Source organism: Eulemur rufifrons, chromosome 29, assembly GCF_041146395.1.
Source record: "Eulemur rufifrons isolate Redbay chromosome 29, OSU_ERuf_1, whole genome shotgun sequence".
NCBI lineage: Eukaryota > Metazoa > Chordata > Mammalia > Primates > Lemuridae > Eulemur > Eulemur rufifrons.
Genome location: NC_091011.1, coordinates 96,694,302 through 96,712,820, shown reverse-complemented (window position 1 = coordinate 96,712,820; position 18,519 = coordinate 96,694,302). Strand labels below are relative to the sequence as shown.

At 38.0% G+C, this 18,519-nt stretch overlaps 1 protein-coding gene across 8 annotated transcripts in view; it reads right to left on the bottom strand.

The window, feature by feature from the left end:
* The window catches only part of ACTR3B (actin related protein 3B), a 70,527-nt gene that overhangs the window by 21,542 nt on the left and 30,466 nt on the right, over nt 1-18,519 (bottom strand). For 6 of the 8 annotated variants that reach the window (XM_069461274.1, XM_069461271.1, XM_069461272.1 and 3 more), the window contains 5 exons: nt 11,360-11,484; nt 10,570-10,680; nt 5,098-5,193; nt 3,787-3,894; nt 477-620 (listed from right to left, as the gene is read on the bottom strand). In XM_069461274.1, coding sequence (XP_069317375.1) covers nt 477-620; nt 3,787-3,894; nt 5,098-5,193; nt 10,570-10,641 — 420 coding nt within the window. In that variant the 5' untranslated portion in view covers nt 10,642-10,680; nt 11,360-11,484. The remainder of the gene's footprint in view (nt 1-476; nt 621-3,786; nt 3,895-5,097; nt 5,194-10,569; nt 10,681-11,359; nt 11,485-18,519) is intronic. The other 2 variants (XM_069461276.1, XM_069461277.1) reach the window with 1 other exon arrangement.

Below are 18,519 nucleotides of genomic sequence, written 5' to 3'. Positions count from 1 at the left end.
TTGATTAAATTCTAAAATTTCCTGTAACTTTTCTGGCACAGTAACCGGAGTCTAGAAAATACAGGTGAGTTTTGTTTAATAATTTTGGATCCCAGAACGGCCTTACTCTGCTGCTGTGGTTTGCCTCCTGATTCTAAAGTGAAGCATGGAGGGAGAGGTGGAAGGAGCACTCGGTGAATTGAAAGTTTCTATTACTCAGGCTCCAATTAAATGATGCACTGCACACACTGGTGCTCAACACCAGTTATCCAGCTGCTCCCTTTACAGCCGGAACCTCAACCGAGTGTCCACGTTTATAAGAGGTTAAGCTTTAAGTCTTCAGCCCACTTAACTCAAGTGGCCAACAAATCAGGATCCAGGCTCACGGGAAGGGGACAGGAAGGAAGGTCTGAGTAGGATGATGGCACCAAGGGCAAATGTCCAGAATACCATTTCTCTTTCACCCCCAAACCGGCCAGTTACCCATCTGTTTTTACCTTAATGGCTTTTGCGGTCTCCAGTGACTGCTCAGGAGGGATTCCCACCTCCCTCTCCCTTAGCAGCTGTTGAATGAAATACGTAATATCTCTACCTGCAATCGGGATGTGTTTGATGCAGCTTCCAATTACATAACCTTCCGCCTAGGGAAGAAGAGGAGGCAGAACAGCCCGTGTAAGTAATTCCGTAGTGAAGAGCAACCTGGACTCATGAAGTTTCCTGCCTCATCCTCCCTGCCTGCCCCTTCATGGCTCTAACAAGCGACAGAATCCCCACCCTGTGCAAGCTCAGTACAGGAGGTCTTTCAAAATGAGTGCATATGCAATCCCATTAATATTTAAAATTCTAAATTATTCAAATAACCTCAGACTCTTCAAAAGCAACCAAAATGATGTTTTCATTAGCAATGTGAAAAGAAAACCCACATAGGATAGTTCAATTCCAAAAAGTAATACCGCCTATGAGAACAGTAAATCCGGTAGGTTTTTTTTTTCTCTTGCAAAAAGGAAAGGGTTTTATCCATAAGTTGTAAAGCCAACTGTAAATCTGCTTATGTTTAAAAGTCAGCAATTTGGTTAAGTACATAGGACTTAGGTTCTAACAACCTAGATTCAAATCCCAATTCTACATTTATTAGCTTAGTGACTGTGGACAAGTTTAACATGTTTCATTCTCGGCACCTTCAATCATAATGTGGGGCAAATAATATGCCACCGGGATTTACAAATAGTTTAAATGAAATCTCGTAAGTCAAGCACATAGCACTGTTTTTGGCATGTCCCATTTATTGTACTAAAATTTGTATTTGTTAGGAATGATTCTTCAACACTAGGTCATTTAAAGAACAGTGCTGATCAGGAGTTTGGATTCTCTCACCCCACTGCCTTCCTGAGCCGGTGAAGGCATGTCTGTGAGGTGCCAGGAAAGAAAACAATAACGACTTGTCGTCTGAGGCCAAGCACCAGCAGGGCTGATGCCAGGAGTCCACATGCCCCCAGCAGCGATGGGCCCCAGGCTCCCCCATCGACCCTCCTGCGGGCACAGACTTGCCACAGGACTACAGGCTCGGATGCACGTCCTGCTGATGTTCCGGGTGGACAACGCCTATCGCAGTATCATCAGATAAAGACACGCTCAGGTTTCATGTTACAGCAGATTACAGCTTCTGAGCTACCATACCCAAGGGAGACAGAGGGCAGTGGACGTGAATGCTGACTTATTTTACAGATATATCCATTCTAATAATTACATGCACTAGATACAGTCACCAGTTCAGTTACAAGGGACAACTTACGAATTCCTCCTATGGTATTTTTCCTGATGTACCTAACTTCTAGAAGCAAAAGAAGATTTGGCCTTTCTGTAGAGTCCAAGTATTAGTATAATATTTTAAGATGGAGATAAAAGATTTGTGTAAATTATTAAAATAGTAAAGATGACCTTAAACCCCTAAAAATAATATCAGCTTTCTAACACAAACTATTCACATTATATTCTTTGCATTACATATAACATTTTCTAAAATTAACTCAATCAATGTTAAATAAGTATCAGCTCATCACACCACCAAAAACATTAAACAAGCTACATGTCCAACAACAGGAAAATGAATAAGCAAATTATGCTATGCCCACACAAAGACTATTATATACTTATTAAATATTTGTTCACGGACTATTTAACTATAAGAGAAAAAATTAGGGTTAAATCAATATGCAAAACATAACTCTAGGATTATACGATTGGAATCCAAAACCAGACATGGGATATTCCAGTTCTGTTTAAAATGTATACATGTGTGTGCGTATATGTACACAAGCTTGTGTCAAAGACAAAGAGCTTGGAAGGCCGTACAAATAAAAGTAGAATGTGGCTCTCTGGGTGAGTTTATAGGTAATTTTATTTTCTTCTTCACATTTTTCTATTTTATCCAAATTTTAACAAAATACATAATTTTTATAATTGGGGGAAAATCTGAACTAAGATACAGTTAAAAATTTTTAAAAACAACTCTGTGGACCTGAACACCATGTAAAATATGTTTTCTTTCCTTTTCCTAAATCAGATATACGAAATAGGCCAAGAACCAACGGGAAGCAACCCCAGGTGCCCACAGCACCTGACCTCTGAGAAAGCCAGAGGCCTAACCTCTCAGTAAGTATCACAACCCAGGGCACTGACACTTCTCAGCAATCCACAAAAAGGAGCAATCTCAGATCAGCTTAAGGGGGCTCGAGCCTGGAGCACTGCACAGGGAGAGGCACCCACTCCTCCTCCACACAAAGGGCACACTGGCAGGAGCACAAGGGGGCAGGGAATTTGGCTTTTTGTCTCCCTGACTGTAGGCACATCAATCATTAAGCCTTTCCACTGCAGTAATTTCTGACCTTTAAAGAATTAAAAGCATTAGTATATTAGTACATCATTCCTTCAACTTCTTGAAATAAAATGGTGACCATTCTTTCAATTAAAGTAAATGAATGGTTTTTAAAAATTCTAATTTGCATTTTTTAAAAGTGTATACATACACACACCCATATACACAGAAAACATACTTGTAACATACATAAATAACTAGTCCCGGTGGTTACTGAGGAGGGGACGTGACAGGAGGAAGATAAGGAGGAGTCTAACCTTCCCCTGGATACCCCCTTCAGATGGTTCCAGTTAATTTTCAAAAAATTAATTTTAAATAATTCCTTTAAATAGTCCATTGGTGCAAAAGAAAAATATAGCGATCTCTTGAAACCTGAATTAGGAATCATTTCTCTAATATTTTGAAAATTAAAACCAAAAAGTGATATTGCAGAACCTTCTGCTTTTAAATAAATTTAAAAAACAAGAAGCAATTTCTCTAAAGCATGAGCCGATTAAAGCCATTCCCATCTTTTCATAGAACACAGACACAATCCTTCAAATGGTCACGCACTGCACCTACGAATCAGACATCCAGAATAACTTCTGCCTCCCAGCATTCCAGAATCATAAGCCAGGAAGGTGTCCTGTTGATATGATACCCACAGGAACCAAGCAGAGGCCCTGGAGATCCCAAACAGCCACTGACATCCTGACTGTAGAAATCTGCCGCTGTGAATTCAAAATTGCCAAAGCCGTAAATACTGATCATGTTTTTTATTCTTTTTCATGTGCCTGGGTTTTTAAAACTGTTGTCACATTTTCTAAGTACAACTATCACTTAAAAAGTAGTATTTTAATTACATAAGGGTGTTTTTATCATTTTTTCTTTACCTCAAATCAGGTGTTAAATAGAATAATAGTGTAGTTAAAACTATTCACTATTCTGCTTACCACTGGGATCACGTGGGTAACTCCATCGCCACTGTCGATGACTATCCCTGTTAACGTGCGCTCGCCAACTTGTCGGGATGTCCAAGATGCTGCTAAGGCCAGCACTGCCTGGAGAAAAGACATGTTAACCATTGCACATGGGGAGCACTTTCTAAAGTATTCTGCCCGCTAGTGCTCAGGTTCAATCAACAAACTCTCCCTTACTTAATAAGTCTAACTCTCTCCTTTCCCTATCTTTCATATACCTCCACCCCCAAAATTTCACGTCCAATTTGGAAAACTAACATGAAAATTTTGTGTACTTAAAACTCTAGGAGTCAAGTTTCCCATGAAGTTTTACAAAGAAAAGCCAACAAGAAAGGAATTTCATTCTAGAGTCAGAAGATTTTAATTTTTAATTCCCTGGCTTCCAATGTGGGGCCACAGATTGGCTACAGTAAAATCACCTGTGGAGTCTTTAAAAATACACATTACTAGGCCTCACACCCAGAAATTCTAATATGGTAGGTACAAGACAGTTTCTTACTCGGGGTAATTTTGGACCTCAGGGGACATTTGGCAATGTCTGGCACCATTTTTCACTGTCGGGAGAAGGGAGGCTGGTGGTGGGGCCACTGTCTTCTAGTGGGTAGAGGCCAGAGATGCTGCTAAACACCCTGCAATGCACGGGACAGCCCCCATGACAAAGAACTGCCCAACCCAGCGCACTGAGGTTAGAACATCTGGGAAACACCCATCTCATTTGTTCACAAAAATTTCAGTCAACTCCCTTATATAAGATGGCAAATAATAACCAAAAGCAATCCAAAAACCTCACAGGAAGAACAGGTAGGTTCAGAAGAAGTTCTGCAAGCTCATGGAACCGCAGGGTCCCTCGGAACCAAGAGAGTACACTGGGACTTACTAGTAAGAGCCCAAAATCAAAACGGCAAAACCCTCTAAAGGTATTTATTTTGTTTTTCTGTTCAGAAGTAAGTTAAAAATGCCAAAAGGAGGACCACATCTACACTACACCTCTGGCTTGTCACCCTGAGAAAAATACGTTAGACTTTAATGCAAGTAAAAAGACAGAGCCAGACAAGACAAACTCTGTACCAATAATACAAATATAAAAATATAAATCATGGAACACGTTCTCTACAGTCTCTTAGTTCAAATCTGAATGGCATGTGTATGGTGAGGGACTAGAAAAAGGAAGAATAGCACAATCTTATAACACAGAACCTTTGGAATTACCATTTCTTTCACTACTTGACAACTAAAGTTCTTTGGGAATCATTAAAAAAACAAACAAAAAAACTTTGTTTTTACCTGAACTGCAATGTAGAGTCCTGGTACATTAAATGATTCAAACATAATTTCTGCAAGATATTCTCTATTTTCTGGTGTATTCAGTGGAGGTTCTGTCTATAAGAAAACATTCACTATATTTAGTGTTTACCCAAATTTCACGTAATTACATCAGAACCATAAAAAGGTTAGCCTGAAAGTATGTTAGCTAGGATATTATACAACTCCCAAATTTTACAGATAGAGGATGCCCAAAGTGATCGATTAAAGAAATATGGCTGTTGGTCTTAAAAGCTTTAAGATGGCAGAATAAAGATTTCTGAAGGCTTCTGCCCTTATTATCTACCCAAAACAAGAGAATGTTACAGAAAAGGACACACTATCTTTGATAACTAACACCTAAATACTCTGAAACTAAATATCCCTGAAGCTAGTTGCCAAGAGCAGTGAAAATGCAACCAAGATGAGTGAGGACACCAAAGCGACTTCAGATCTCAGGCAAACGAGCACAGCCCCCAGGGGTGAGCCAAAGGAGCAGCAAGCCCTTGCCTGGAGCAGGCTTGGTCTGAGCAGGAGAGCTGCCAAAGCCTTCTACCCCACCTGACGCCAGAGCGGCAGGGGAGGCGAGGGGAGGCGAGGGGAGGCCACACATCTTTACAATCCAGATGCAAGACAGGGAAGTCCAAGGTAGAAGCCTAGTTTCTCCCAGACACCGCCCTGGACCTCCCCAATCTGCACTCACACACATTGCTAGTCCAGGAAAAAATCCCCTCATTCAAAGATGGGTAAAGAGCACAAAGAAACCAACCAGCGATCATTTAAAAATACTAAAAGAAAAAGGAAAGAGAGAGAGAAAAGTAATAGGAAAAACAAATTGCAGACAAAAAAAATACCAAGAAAAATATAAAAACAAAGCAGATGAAAATTTCCAAGACTTTCCAAAGACATTTCTGAGAATCCAAATATCTATTTTAAAACAATAACCATTACCAAGTAGAAGAAAAGGATAGGATATAGAAACATAAAAATAAATAAACCTGCTTTTTTTCATTCAGCAATATGCGGCGAACTTTTTTCCATGTCAACAAATATGGAGCTATATCTCCATATAACACTGTAAAACAAAAAAAAGAAGAAGAAAATTCTCTGGACCTTCTGGCAAAAAGTCCACATCACCCTTTATTATGGCCTGAATGGACCCTCACCATCACCAAAATTCACATATTGAAGCTCTAATCCCTAATGTGACTATATTTGGAGACAGGGCCTTTAAAAAGGTAACTGAGGTGAAATGAGGTCACAAGTGTGGAGGTGTGGAGTCCTAATTCAATAGGACTGGAGGCCTTATAGGAGGAAGAGACACAGGAAATCAATCTCTCTCTCTCTCTCTCTGGTCTAACATCCGTCATACAGCAGCATGCCACACCGTCTGGTTAAGAGTACTGAAGTCAAATAGGTTGGGGTCAAATCCCTGCCTTTTATGTTACTATTAATAAATTTGGTAAGTTATTTCATCTCTCCCTGTGTTTCCTCATCAGTAAAGCGTTAGTAATTAGTACCTAGCTCATAGAGTTAGAAAGATTAAAGGCAGCCTAATATAACGTGTTCAGAGCAGTACCCAGCACACAGATGTGCTCAACGGAAGTGAGTGATTATTACTAAAATTATAAGTATAAAGGAGAAATTCACTTAGGAAAAGAAAAAGTCTCTCAGTTAAAACCAAAAAACAGGCCGGGCGCGGTGGCTCACGCATGTAATCCTAGCACTCTGGGAGGCCGAGGCGGGAGGATAGCTTGAGGTCAGGAGTTCGAGACCAGCCTGAGCAAGAGCGAGACCCCATCTCTACTAAAAATAGAAAGAAATTATCTTTCTTTTTTTTTTTTTTTTTTTTTAAGACAGAGTCTCACTCTGTTGCCCAGGCTAGAGTGAGTGCCGTGGCGTCAGCCTAGCTCACAGCAACCTCAAACTCCTGAGCTCAAGCGATCCTCCTGTCTCAGCCTCCCGAGTAGCTGGGACTACAGGCATGCGCCACCATGCCCGGCTAATTTTTTCTATATATATTTTTAGCTGTCCATATAATTTCTTTCTAGCAGTTACCCTTAGACCACAGCTTATACAAACTAAACTCTTCTTCTTCATCCTCCCTCAAGTGAGTTTCTTCTAATGTTTCGCATCTCAACCAATCACACTATCATCTATGCACTGCCCAATCTAAAAATCTGCATCATCCTAGATTCCTCTTGTGCTAATTCTAACCACTAAGACGCATCAATTCTACCTCCTGTGTATCTCTGCTACCTATATATAACCCATCCTAACCAACCATACATGCTTCAAAAACAGAGAGCATACCAGCCTGTGAGGGTACAAGCAAGAACAATGAGGCCAAATACAAGAGCAGGAGAAATAACTACATGAATAATCCAAAAACTCTGCCCCCCTTCTACTCAATGAGTACTGGCTCCCTGAGTCTGATGTCTTTCAGGTGATCTCAACGTCAACCTACATACTCTCAAAGCGTGAGCATATTGCTGGACTGAGGGTAATTTCTAATAAATGCTGTGTGCTTTTTATACACTATATTGTACCCCTAAATATAAGTCAACTACCTCAGCCGGTGCAGAAGAAAATTCCTCCATGCTGAAGGAAAATTCGTTTTCTTCACTTACTGAGAGCTATAAGTCTCTTACACCTGCCTTCCTGAGAGACTTTTGTGGGTAGTTTTGAGTATAAATTTCCCCTTACACTATTTTAAGAACTTTACAAAAAAGACAGTATCTCCCTTATATTGACTCCTCCCATCCCCACTGCCACACCCTTCCTGGAGGCCCCCTTCATCTCAGGCTGTCTCAGCACCAAGACCCTGTGCCAGTCGCATCTGCCTGGGTGTTCTCTCTAAAACACGAACCTGTTCGCATGGTTCCACCCTCCCCACGCGGTGGCCAGCCAGCGTTTTCCTCTCTCCCACCTCTCACTCGGCCCTCTGCTCATGCTAACCTAGTCAGGTCCTCAACGTCCCCAGGCCCTCTCATTGCTGGCCATTTGCATGTGCCGCTTCCTTGTTCTCGAATGATTTACATCAAAGAGTTTGAAAACCTCTTCTGAAGTTATAATTCAATTTCCACTGAAAAGCACCACATCTCTTTAAAATATACAATTCTATTTTGAACTTGGAGCAATCCAGTACTAGAGGAGAGTCTGATTTCCATTTGCCACCTGCTCAATTCCCATGACCTGTATGAGTCTCTGAACCTCCCTGAAAAAACTCAGTGGTAATGAGCTCATTCTCACACTGTATGTTCAGATGACTGGGCACAGCAGCCAGAAAGGATAATTCTGTGAGCTCCTGATGGACCCATAATTTGGGCCTCTTAGACTCACTTAAACCAAGAAGCCTTGACCTGATATGACAGTTCAGTAAATGTCTTCAATTCATCTCTATGGCTTGGCCATAACTATACCTGTTTCACTCCCCTTTATTCCATCAACAGACAATTAACGACATGAACCTGAAGGAAGCTGACCACTCTCATCACTTCCTCAACTACATCATGCAACAAATTGACTTGCAGAATTCAAAGCACAATACGTGTAATACAGTATTTCCTTATCTTTCTAATAATAAACTTGATTATTTCTGAACATTCATTGTAGGTACTTATTTTTAGCAAATGGCCTTTTCCATGTTCACACCAAACACCTCCAATTCCTTCCTGGCAAGTGGTTTTATTTTACTAGCTTATATATGCCAACTAAATCAGACAAAAAGAAAATTCTTTTAGTGAAAACTTCCTGTGAGCTCTGTCCTGGTGGTCTGTATTTGCTCCACAGGCCTAAGATTAGATGTCCTTCTAAGTGAAGCAAGAGGAAAGAGGAACTTCTGGCACAGTGAGCTGAAGCACAAAGAAGGAAGCAGGTGGGCACAATGCCTAGTCCTAAAATCCTATTCAACAGGTAGTTACGTGATACGTTACTGAAGGAAAAATGCCAAATCTGACAGGTGGGAATCTGTGATTTGTCTTGGCTGTAAAGACAAAGCCACTTCATATACACTGTCAGCTTCTTGAATCCGTTGCTTTTATATAAACCACTGTGGATGCACAGGAGAGAAAACACACCGAAGCCATACTTCGCAATTCCAGCTATGACAATGCAGCAGGGGGGGATCAGAGCACTTTCAAGGACTTGCTTTACAGAAGTTAACATATAGATTCCATTAACTGTTAGCCTTGTAGTTAACATATTTCTTATACCAGATAATTCAAAAGAACACTTCATATTCATATTCTAACATAAGAAAAATTATATAATTGGATCTGGGACCATTTAACAATGTACATGCATGGGAAAAAATCCAAAGCTAAATTATATAGATTTTAATATGCAGCACATGTTACATGAAATTGCTCTCTATAAAGCATTTTGTACGTGCAATTAATTTTAACTTAAAAAGAACATTTCATGGAAGAAAACATGTAATGTGAAGTAGAACAATTAGAATAGATCCCATTAACCAAGAGATAGTTCTTCTCATTTCTCCATGATGCTTAAGTTTGTCTGAACAAGATCTATTAAGTACCATAATCAGGGCCCATAACTCAGCTCAGTTTTATTTTACAGTAACATTTAAATGCTAGAAAAAAATAACATTTTGACCCAGTTTCCTCTGCTCTGTGGCAATAATCACAGTTACCTAGCTACTTCTCAAGGATATTAAAGTACATAGTTGGTTTCCTACCCAAATCCATTCCTCCTTCCACTGGCCTTGCTGTTGGAGGCCTGTTTAGGTACTTACCTTCCTCCCAGGGTCCAGGTGATCAGACACAGTCCCCTCTTCCCCAGCCCCAGGGAGAGAATCTTGATTAATCTAAACCAGTCAAGGTAATTCCATTCCTGTTGCTAGTGACCAGGTTAGGTATGGGCAGACAGAGTAGATCTGCTGGGAAGGTTTCTCGGAAAGAGTTTCTAAATTCGTCAAAAGTGATGTGCAAAGAAAACCTTCTCTTCAACTTCTGTATGGAAATATCCAAAGAGCTGATATAGGAACTCTGGCAGCCACTCTGGGGCCCACAGGGAACCAACAGAAGAGGCCAAGCTAACACACTAGGCTGTATCCCCGATTCCATCACCGAGCTGCTGTAGTAAACAGCCCTAGAACCACCTAACCTTGGTCTTCCTGTTGTGTGAGATAATAAGCACCTTTTATTCTGGACATTTTTACTGAGCTTTCTATTATTTGCAAAAAGGTATCCTGATTCATGCATATCTGTTCAAGGAATTAAAAACTCCCTAGGGAAGAATATCTTGAGTTTAAAATCTAAACAATTTGGAGAGAGCAGCCCACAAGAGAATACTTTGTGGGCTATGCTTTTCCCAGACATGTCCTTAGAATCTTGCCTTAATAAACCTCAACTGAGTACAGAAAATAAATAAATAAAATCTAAGCAATTTGGAACTTACAGGAATATATCCCTCTTAGTTCCAGTTACTCACCATTAAAAAATAATGGTCCTCAGGTTCAGCTCGAAGATATTTAAAAACCACTTGCTCCATAAACCTTTCCATAAGATCCCAGTCTTCAATGATTCCATGTCGTATTGGCCACTGAAGCAAAAGAAAGCAAAACGTGTCAAGCTTCAGTTCACGACAATAAGAGCAACAGCTTAACAGCAGGGGCACAGAAGAAACTGAGTGTTATCAGAGAATAATGGTCTCTTCCTCACTGAAGTCACTGTTAATTCAAGTAAAGAAACGATAGGCACTGAAAAGAAAGGTTAAGTTATATTATTATTTATATTCTAGTCCACCCATTTCCACTAACAAAGAATCGTCTTAACAAATGGGGGACAGATGGGAAAGTGCAGCTAATCTACCATACAACTGAATCTGGAGCTTTTGTTTGGCTCTTCAAGGAGAAAGAAATGTCTACTTAAATAATGTTAGTGTTTCTTTTTAATTAATCAATCTGCAATTTTCCATAGCTGACAGCTTAATTAGTCAACCTGCAATTTTTCCAGAGCAGCAGATCATGCTTTCGTGTGTGACCCAGTGTTACCTGAGTCAATTCTGCATTCCAGGTTTTGTTAATTCACTTGATTCTCCACTCAAAAATACCCCTATTCAAAAACAATAACCACCACCACCTCCATTCAAACACAAGAATAAAAACACATTCCACAACTCATAAACACAGCTTCTAGATAATCCGCCACTTGGATTATTCATTTTACTGCTGTGTTCTTGGCTCAGCACTTACAGAAGCAAATTTCTGTCAGAAGTTTACCTTTGTAGCATACGTAGGTTTATCAATAGCTTCATCCCCTATGAAAAAGTCAAGGTCATCAACTCCCCTCAAAACTCTTCTTTGGGCTTGGTCAACTACTTTTGCTGACTCTCTGATGGCAATACCTTAAAAGAAAAAAAAGATGCCCATCATTATCTGCATTTAAATGATCAAGAAAAGATTATATCCTTACACATGTACAAGTAAATATTCATTATCAGGATTCTATCCAGGGCCAAGAATGCTCACAGAAAAGACACTGTCAATGCATACATAAAATAATACAGAAAAAAGTTATTCTGGCATTATTTTTAGTATAGTGCAAAGGAATTTAGCTGGTCTGCTCTTATACTGACAGAAGCAACATTACTAAATTTCTCAGTTTTCATCTGGAAAAATCCCTCAAGATAGAAAGTGCAATGCCTACGGATTAATTATACATCAGCAGGTTCCAAATTTTAAAATACAAAGTAGAAGGGGACAAAATTCTACACAACAGAAAAAAAGAGAATAAAATGAAAAATCATGTTTATGTCTTAAGTCATTTTAATAAAACTCTGCATCAGATAGTTTTAAATGTATTTTTAGTCTAGTTATGGGGAAAAAAAACAAAAAAGCTGTGACTTCCCATTAAAAGGATAAACTAGGAAATTGTTGGCTAATATCTGTTGCAAAAAAGGACAATAATCAAATTGTATTATATAAGAATTTGAAATATTAATGGCTTTATATTATTTTAATAAGACCTTAATCTTAAATATTTGGGAATATATATAGTAGTAAATTGTCATATCAAACTTGACTCCAGAATTTAACACCTAATAAAATATGGAAGGCCTCATAAAGATTCAATTTTCTGTTTAAATTTCTAACTCCTAGTCACACACTGAGTTTGTATTCATGTATCAGGTGTCTATGCAAACAGTATCTCCTTCCTTGAAGCCTTCCTTAACAACCTGGTAGTTTCGGACATATTTTTGATGCTTCCACTGGCCTTTCGATATTTCCATTAAGGTATTTTTCAGAATGAATTGTAATTATTTATGGTCAATCTATCAACTAGACTGTAGATTCCTTGAAGTCAGATAACAAATCTTTTACTGTTTCTCTAATGACAGGCACAGATTTCAATAACTATTAGTAATAATGAAAGCTTATATTTATCAACCATTCTGCTAAGTGTTTCCTTTTGTACAGTATTTCATTTAATCCTCACAATAGCTTATGAGGTAGGTACTATTATTTGCATTTTACAGAGTTGGAAGCTTAACAAACTGTCAAAGTCACACAGCTTCTAAGAGAACCAGGACTTGCACCTAAGCAGGCTACAGTCATTAAAGAAATATTTGGTAAATATTCTACTCCACTAAAATATTTATTGTAGATTTGAAAAATGTTCGAACTCTACCTAAATAATTCTAATATAAACCTAATTACATAAATATACTAATGGAATATCATTACCCTTAATACATTTCTGATGAAATTGTAGCTCTCTAGCACCAAAGTGCTAGAAATAATTTCTCTGAATCAAAACATCAAAATCCTTGTGATTTACTACCTAAAGTGATCTACAGATTCAATGTAATCTCTACAAAAATACCAATGACATTCTTCACAGAAATAGAGAAAAAATCCTAAAATTCATATGTACCAACTATGTACTAAAGACCCCATTGGCTATTTGCCAAAGTAACCTTGAACAAAAAGAACAAAGCTGGAGCTATCACACCATCTGACTTCAAAGTATCCAAAGCTACAGTAATCAAAACAGCATGGTACTGGCATAAAAACAGACACGTAGACCAATGGAACAGAATAGAGAACCCTGAAATAAACCCAAACATTTACAGCTAACTGATTTTCTACAAAGGTGTCAAGAACATACACTGGAGCAAGGACAGTTTCTTCAATAAAGGGTGTTGGTTAAACTGGATATCCACAGGCTGAAGAATGAAATTAGACCCTTATCTCTTGCCATATACTAAAATTAATTCAAAATGGATTAAAGACATTAATGTAAGACCCAAAACTATGAAACTACTAGAAGAAAACATAGGGGAAATAGCCTGTTATGGTGGTAGATGCCTGTAGTCCGAGCTACTTGGGAGGCCAAGGCAGGAGAATCACTTCAGCCCAGGAATTCAACGCTGTAGTGAGCTATGATTGATCCAGCCACTGCACTCCAGCCTGGGTGAAAGAACAAGACCTTGTCTCTTAAGGAAAAAAAAAAAAAGAAACAAACAAACTAACAAAACACAGGGGAAACACTTCGTGATGTTGGTCTAGGCAAGGATTTTTTTGGATAAGACCTCAAAAGCAAAGGCATCAAAAGAAAATATAGACAAAAGAGATTACATCAAACTAAAAAGCTTTTGTACAGCAAAGAAAACAATCAACAGAGTGATAAGTCAACCTATAGAATGGGAGAAAATATCTGCAAACTATACAGTTGTTAAAGGATTAATATCCAAAATATATAAGGAACTCAAACTAACTTAACAAAAAACAAGTAACCTGAGTAAAAAATTGGCAAAAGACCTGAGTAGGCATTTCTCTAAAGACGACATACAAATGGCCAACAGGTATATGAAAAATATTCAACATTACTAATCATGAGGGAAACGCAAATCAAAACCACAATGCAGTATCACCTCACCCTAATGAGAAAGGCAATTATCAAAAAGATAAAAGATAATACATGCTGGCAAGGATGTGAGAAAAGAGAACCCTTATACAAATGTTGGTGAGAATGTAAATTAGTACAGCCATTATGGAAAACAGTATGGAAGTTCCTCAAAAAATTACCATACAATCCAGCAATCCCATTACTGGGTATATATCCAAAGGAAATGAAATCAGTATGTTAAAGAGACATCTACTTTCCCATGTTTACTGCAGTACTATTTACAATAGCCAAGATATGGAATCAATCCCAGTGTTCATTAACAGATGAATGAATAAAGAAAATGTAGTTTATACACACAATGGAATATCATTCAGCCACTAAAAAAAGGAAATTCTGTCATTTGCTGCAACATGGATGAATCTGGAGGACATTATGTTAAATGAAACAAGCCAGGCACAGACACAAATACCACATGATCTCATTCATACCTGGAATCTAAAATAATTGCTCTCACAGAGGTAGAGAGTAGAAAGACATATAATCACAGTTAGGAAGAATAAATTTCAAGAGATCCATCATACAGCAAGGTGACTATAGTTAATGATGACATATTCTTAAAAAAAATGTAAAGAGTAGATGTCATATGCTTTCACCACAAAAACAACTATGTGAGGAAATTCATTAGCTAGAATTAACCATTCCACAATGTATATATATTTCAAAACATCATATTATACATAAAAACATAAAATGTCATCTGTCAATTTAAAAAATCAAAAGTAAAAAGTAAAAAAAAAAAAAATCCTTGTGACTGAATTTCAGGTGGGTAAATGATGTTCTCATATGACCTAATTCAACTCCTTCAAATAGTCCAGCAAACTTAATTTTTCTATGTGGGAAGAGCACACAGACTTTGAAGTTACACAAACCAGGTTTGAATACTGGGCTCAGCACTCACTAGCCAGCTGACCTGAGGAAAGTTACTACGGAGCCTCAGTATTCTCACCTCTAAAATACACACACCACCACCTACCTGGCAGGGTTGTGAGGAATAAATGGCATAATGTTTACAAAGAAGAGACTTAGAAGAGACCTACTACAGAATAATACTATCTATGCTAAATTGGAAATCAAAAATGTGACTGGCTGAACACTTAAACGGTACCTAGATACAACCATTCTGGAGAGGAACTGGGAAATATTATAAAAATGTGTTTATCCTGCAATTCCACTTCTAGAAATTCATTCTAAAGAAATAATCAGAAAGTAAATAAAGGTATATATTCAAGGATATTCTTTGTAGAACTAATTGTAACAGCAGCAAATGATGGGCAGGGGAATTATAATAACTGGCCTGAAATCAGAGACCAGGCAAATAAACTATAACCAATCCTCAAAAAGAGCTACTAAGTCCCCTTTCAGAATGATGTGCACAGTATGACTCCACTTCGGTAAATTTACAGAGTTACATGTGTATGTTTAATGTAAATTCATAGAAATAAGATGGCTAACCAAGAGATTAACAATGGTTACCCCTGGGTGGTAGAATTACAGGTAGAATTTTTGCTTTCTTCTACTAAGCATGTTGGTTTTTCAACTATGAAAAAAAAAGAAAGCCAAAGAAACAAAATAAAACTGAAAGCTGTTCTTTTGTTTATGAGCTAAAGCATTCATTCCATTACCTCTCAAATTCATTTACCCTTAAAACATCATTTTCAAATGAAAAGCTTTGAAGGCAGTAAGTCAGGCTGTAGAATTTTCTTAAACAGAAGCTATTAAGTTAGCTTTAAATTTATCTTAAAATTTATTCTAAAACAAATTAGTAAACATTTACAATGATTTCTAAAAATAGATTATCTAGACTCTAATTTATTACAAATGAAGAATAACAACAAAGCTATATGAGTAAATTGAGGCCTTTTTCTTAGAAAGGCATCTTGAAATAACAGGCTGAAAGATGAAAAGAAAAAGATACAGGGTAGAAATCACTTTGTCCACCTCCTTTTATCACTCTATTCTCACTCCATTTCTCACTCTGCCCACCTCCATTTCTCACTTCATTGCCACATTTAAAGTCTTGAAGCTTCTGAGTTATAAAAGGTGGTACAATCTAAAGCAGGGATCCCCAACACTTTTGGTGCCAGGGACCGGTTTCATGGAAGACAATGTTTCCATGGCTGGAGGGACGGGGTTCGGGCAGTGGCAGCAGGGCCAGCGGAGCTCAGGCAGTGATGTGAGTGATGGGAGCAGCTGTAAATATAGATGTAGCTTCACTGGCTTGCCCACCACTCACCTCCTGCTGTGTGGCCCCACTCGCTTCCTAAGTTTCACGGAAGACAATTTTTCCACAGACCTGGGGGGTCGGCGGGTGCTGGAGCTCTGCAGCCCGGTACCAGTCTGTAGCCCAGGGGGTTGGGAACTGCAGATCTAAGGGACAGACTTCTATAGAACTGAAGAAAGCAAGAGTGAAGGGGAAATGCTGGTGACTGAGCTAGAGAGAACCCGGAATGAGAAGTGGTGAGAATGTCTGAGGCCTTGAGGCTGAGAATAAGCTAGAAAAGTCCAGTCGGCCACAAATGACTGAGGTGATCTGTAGATATAAATAAAACCCATCTCTGAAAACTGACCATGCCATTCAGTGGCACAGACTGACACCACACAGAACCATCTGATCCACAAGTTAGGTATTCCAAAGGGCCACTGGCAAGATGGCTTACAGCAGACCTCAAAAATCCTCACACAATCTGCCAGTACAAGTGACAGATTCTATCCTCTGGACAAGATCAAACTTAATTATGCATGAATTTAGAATTAAACTGTCAAGTCACTATAAAAGATTATGAAGACAAAGACAAAAGATTCTGCAATTCATGACATCATTCAAGTTTACCAAGAATTTGACAGCAATACATTTAACCAAAAGAAAAAGAAAAACCATCACCTTAAAGAAAAATGCTAAAGTTAACAAGAATGAAACTGACACTCAAAAATTTAAATGACAACAAAGTAAACCTTATCCTTCCCAAAAAAGCAAATCAATCTGACCCCAAATCATAGATCTGTTTTGATGGCCCTTAAAAATGAAAATTTTAAAAACCCATAAAGTATATTTCTTTTAACTATTATACAGGAAGCAAGTGAATCTGCAATAGAGTAAAAGTATATAGAGCTTATATTCAAAATCTTTTGTCTATACCTATGGAAACCAAGATATGGCCCAAACAGTTCTGAGGAACAAAATGGAGAAATGTATCTGAGAGAGAAGATACCAATGTTTATCACAGGAAAATGGTCTGTGTCACCCTAGCAATCTTGAGCACACCACAGCACACTACAGACCCTGACTTCCACCCCTACCCAGCAGCAACATGGAGCTCCACCCCAAGTGAGCATCAACAAATGCCAAAAGGAGAACCTGAACTTCTACCCCAAACTGGCAGTAATGAAAGGACATCCTCCTTACCCTGCTGGAGCAGTATCAGAAAAGACTAGCTAAAACACAAAATTAAAATAAGATCTATTAATAGAATCTCATAACAAATCCCTAAAATGTCCAGGTTTCAATAAAAAACTTTCACCATAGCAAGAACCAGGAACATCTCAACTGAAATGAGAAAGGACAATGAACAGACAACAACCGAGATGACACAGATAATACAATTATATTAAAAAAAAAAAAAAAACTTTCTAAAAACTACAGACCAAAAATTCTGAAAGCCTCCAAGGAAATTTCTCATCAGAAATTCATGGAGCATAAAAGGAAGTGGTACAATATATTTGAAGTACTAAAAGAATTTTCCACCCAGAATTCTATATTCAGCAAAAATATACCTCAAGAATGAAGAGCAAATCAAGACATTTTCAAATAAAGGCAAAAATAACAGAATTTGTCACCAGCATATCTACTTTAAAAGAATGGCTAAAGGAAGTTCTCTAAAGAGAAAGGAAATAATGAAAGAAGAAATCTGGGAACAACAGGAAGAAAGAACAAACAATGGAAAGAGCAAAAATATGGACAATTACTTTCTTTTCCTCTTGAGTTTTCTAAATTATGTTTGGCAGTTAAAGCAAAAATTATAACACTGATGTGAATCTCATGAGATTCAGTGTATACAGAGGAAAGATTAAGACAGTTTTATTAGAACGGGGGTAAAGGGACATAAAGGGAGGTATGGTTTCTACATTTCACTCTAACTGATAAAATGTTGATACTAGTAACCAAGAAAGATTTTATACATATAACATATATGTATACACACATACATATATGCACATATTTTATATATATATATATGACACAAAATATAATGGTTAGAACAACCATTTAGAAAGCTATACAATGAGGTGTACTCAAAAACACTACATACAGACAAATCAAAATGATATTTTTCAAAATGCTCAAGTAACCCACAAGAGTTAAGCAAAACAAAACAGAAACAAGAAACAAAAAGAATGAACAGTAAAAGCACTAATTAATAATTATGATAAATGTAAATGGTCTAAATACACCAATTAAAAGATACTGGCAAAG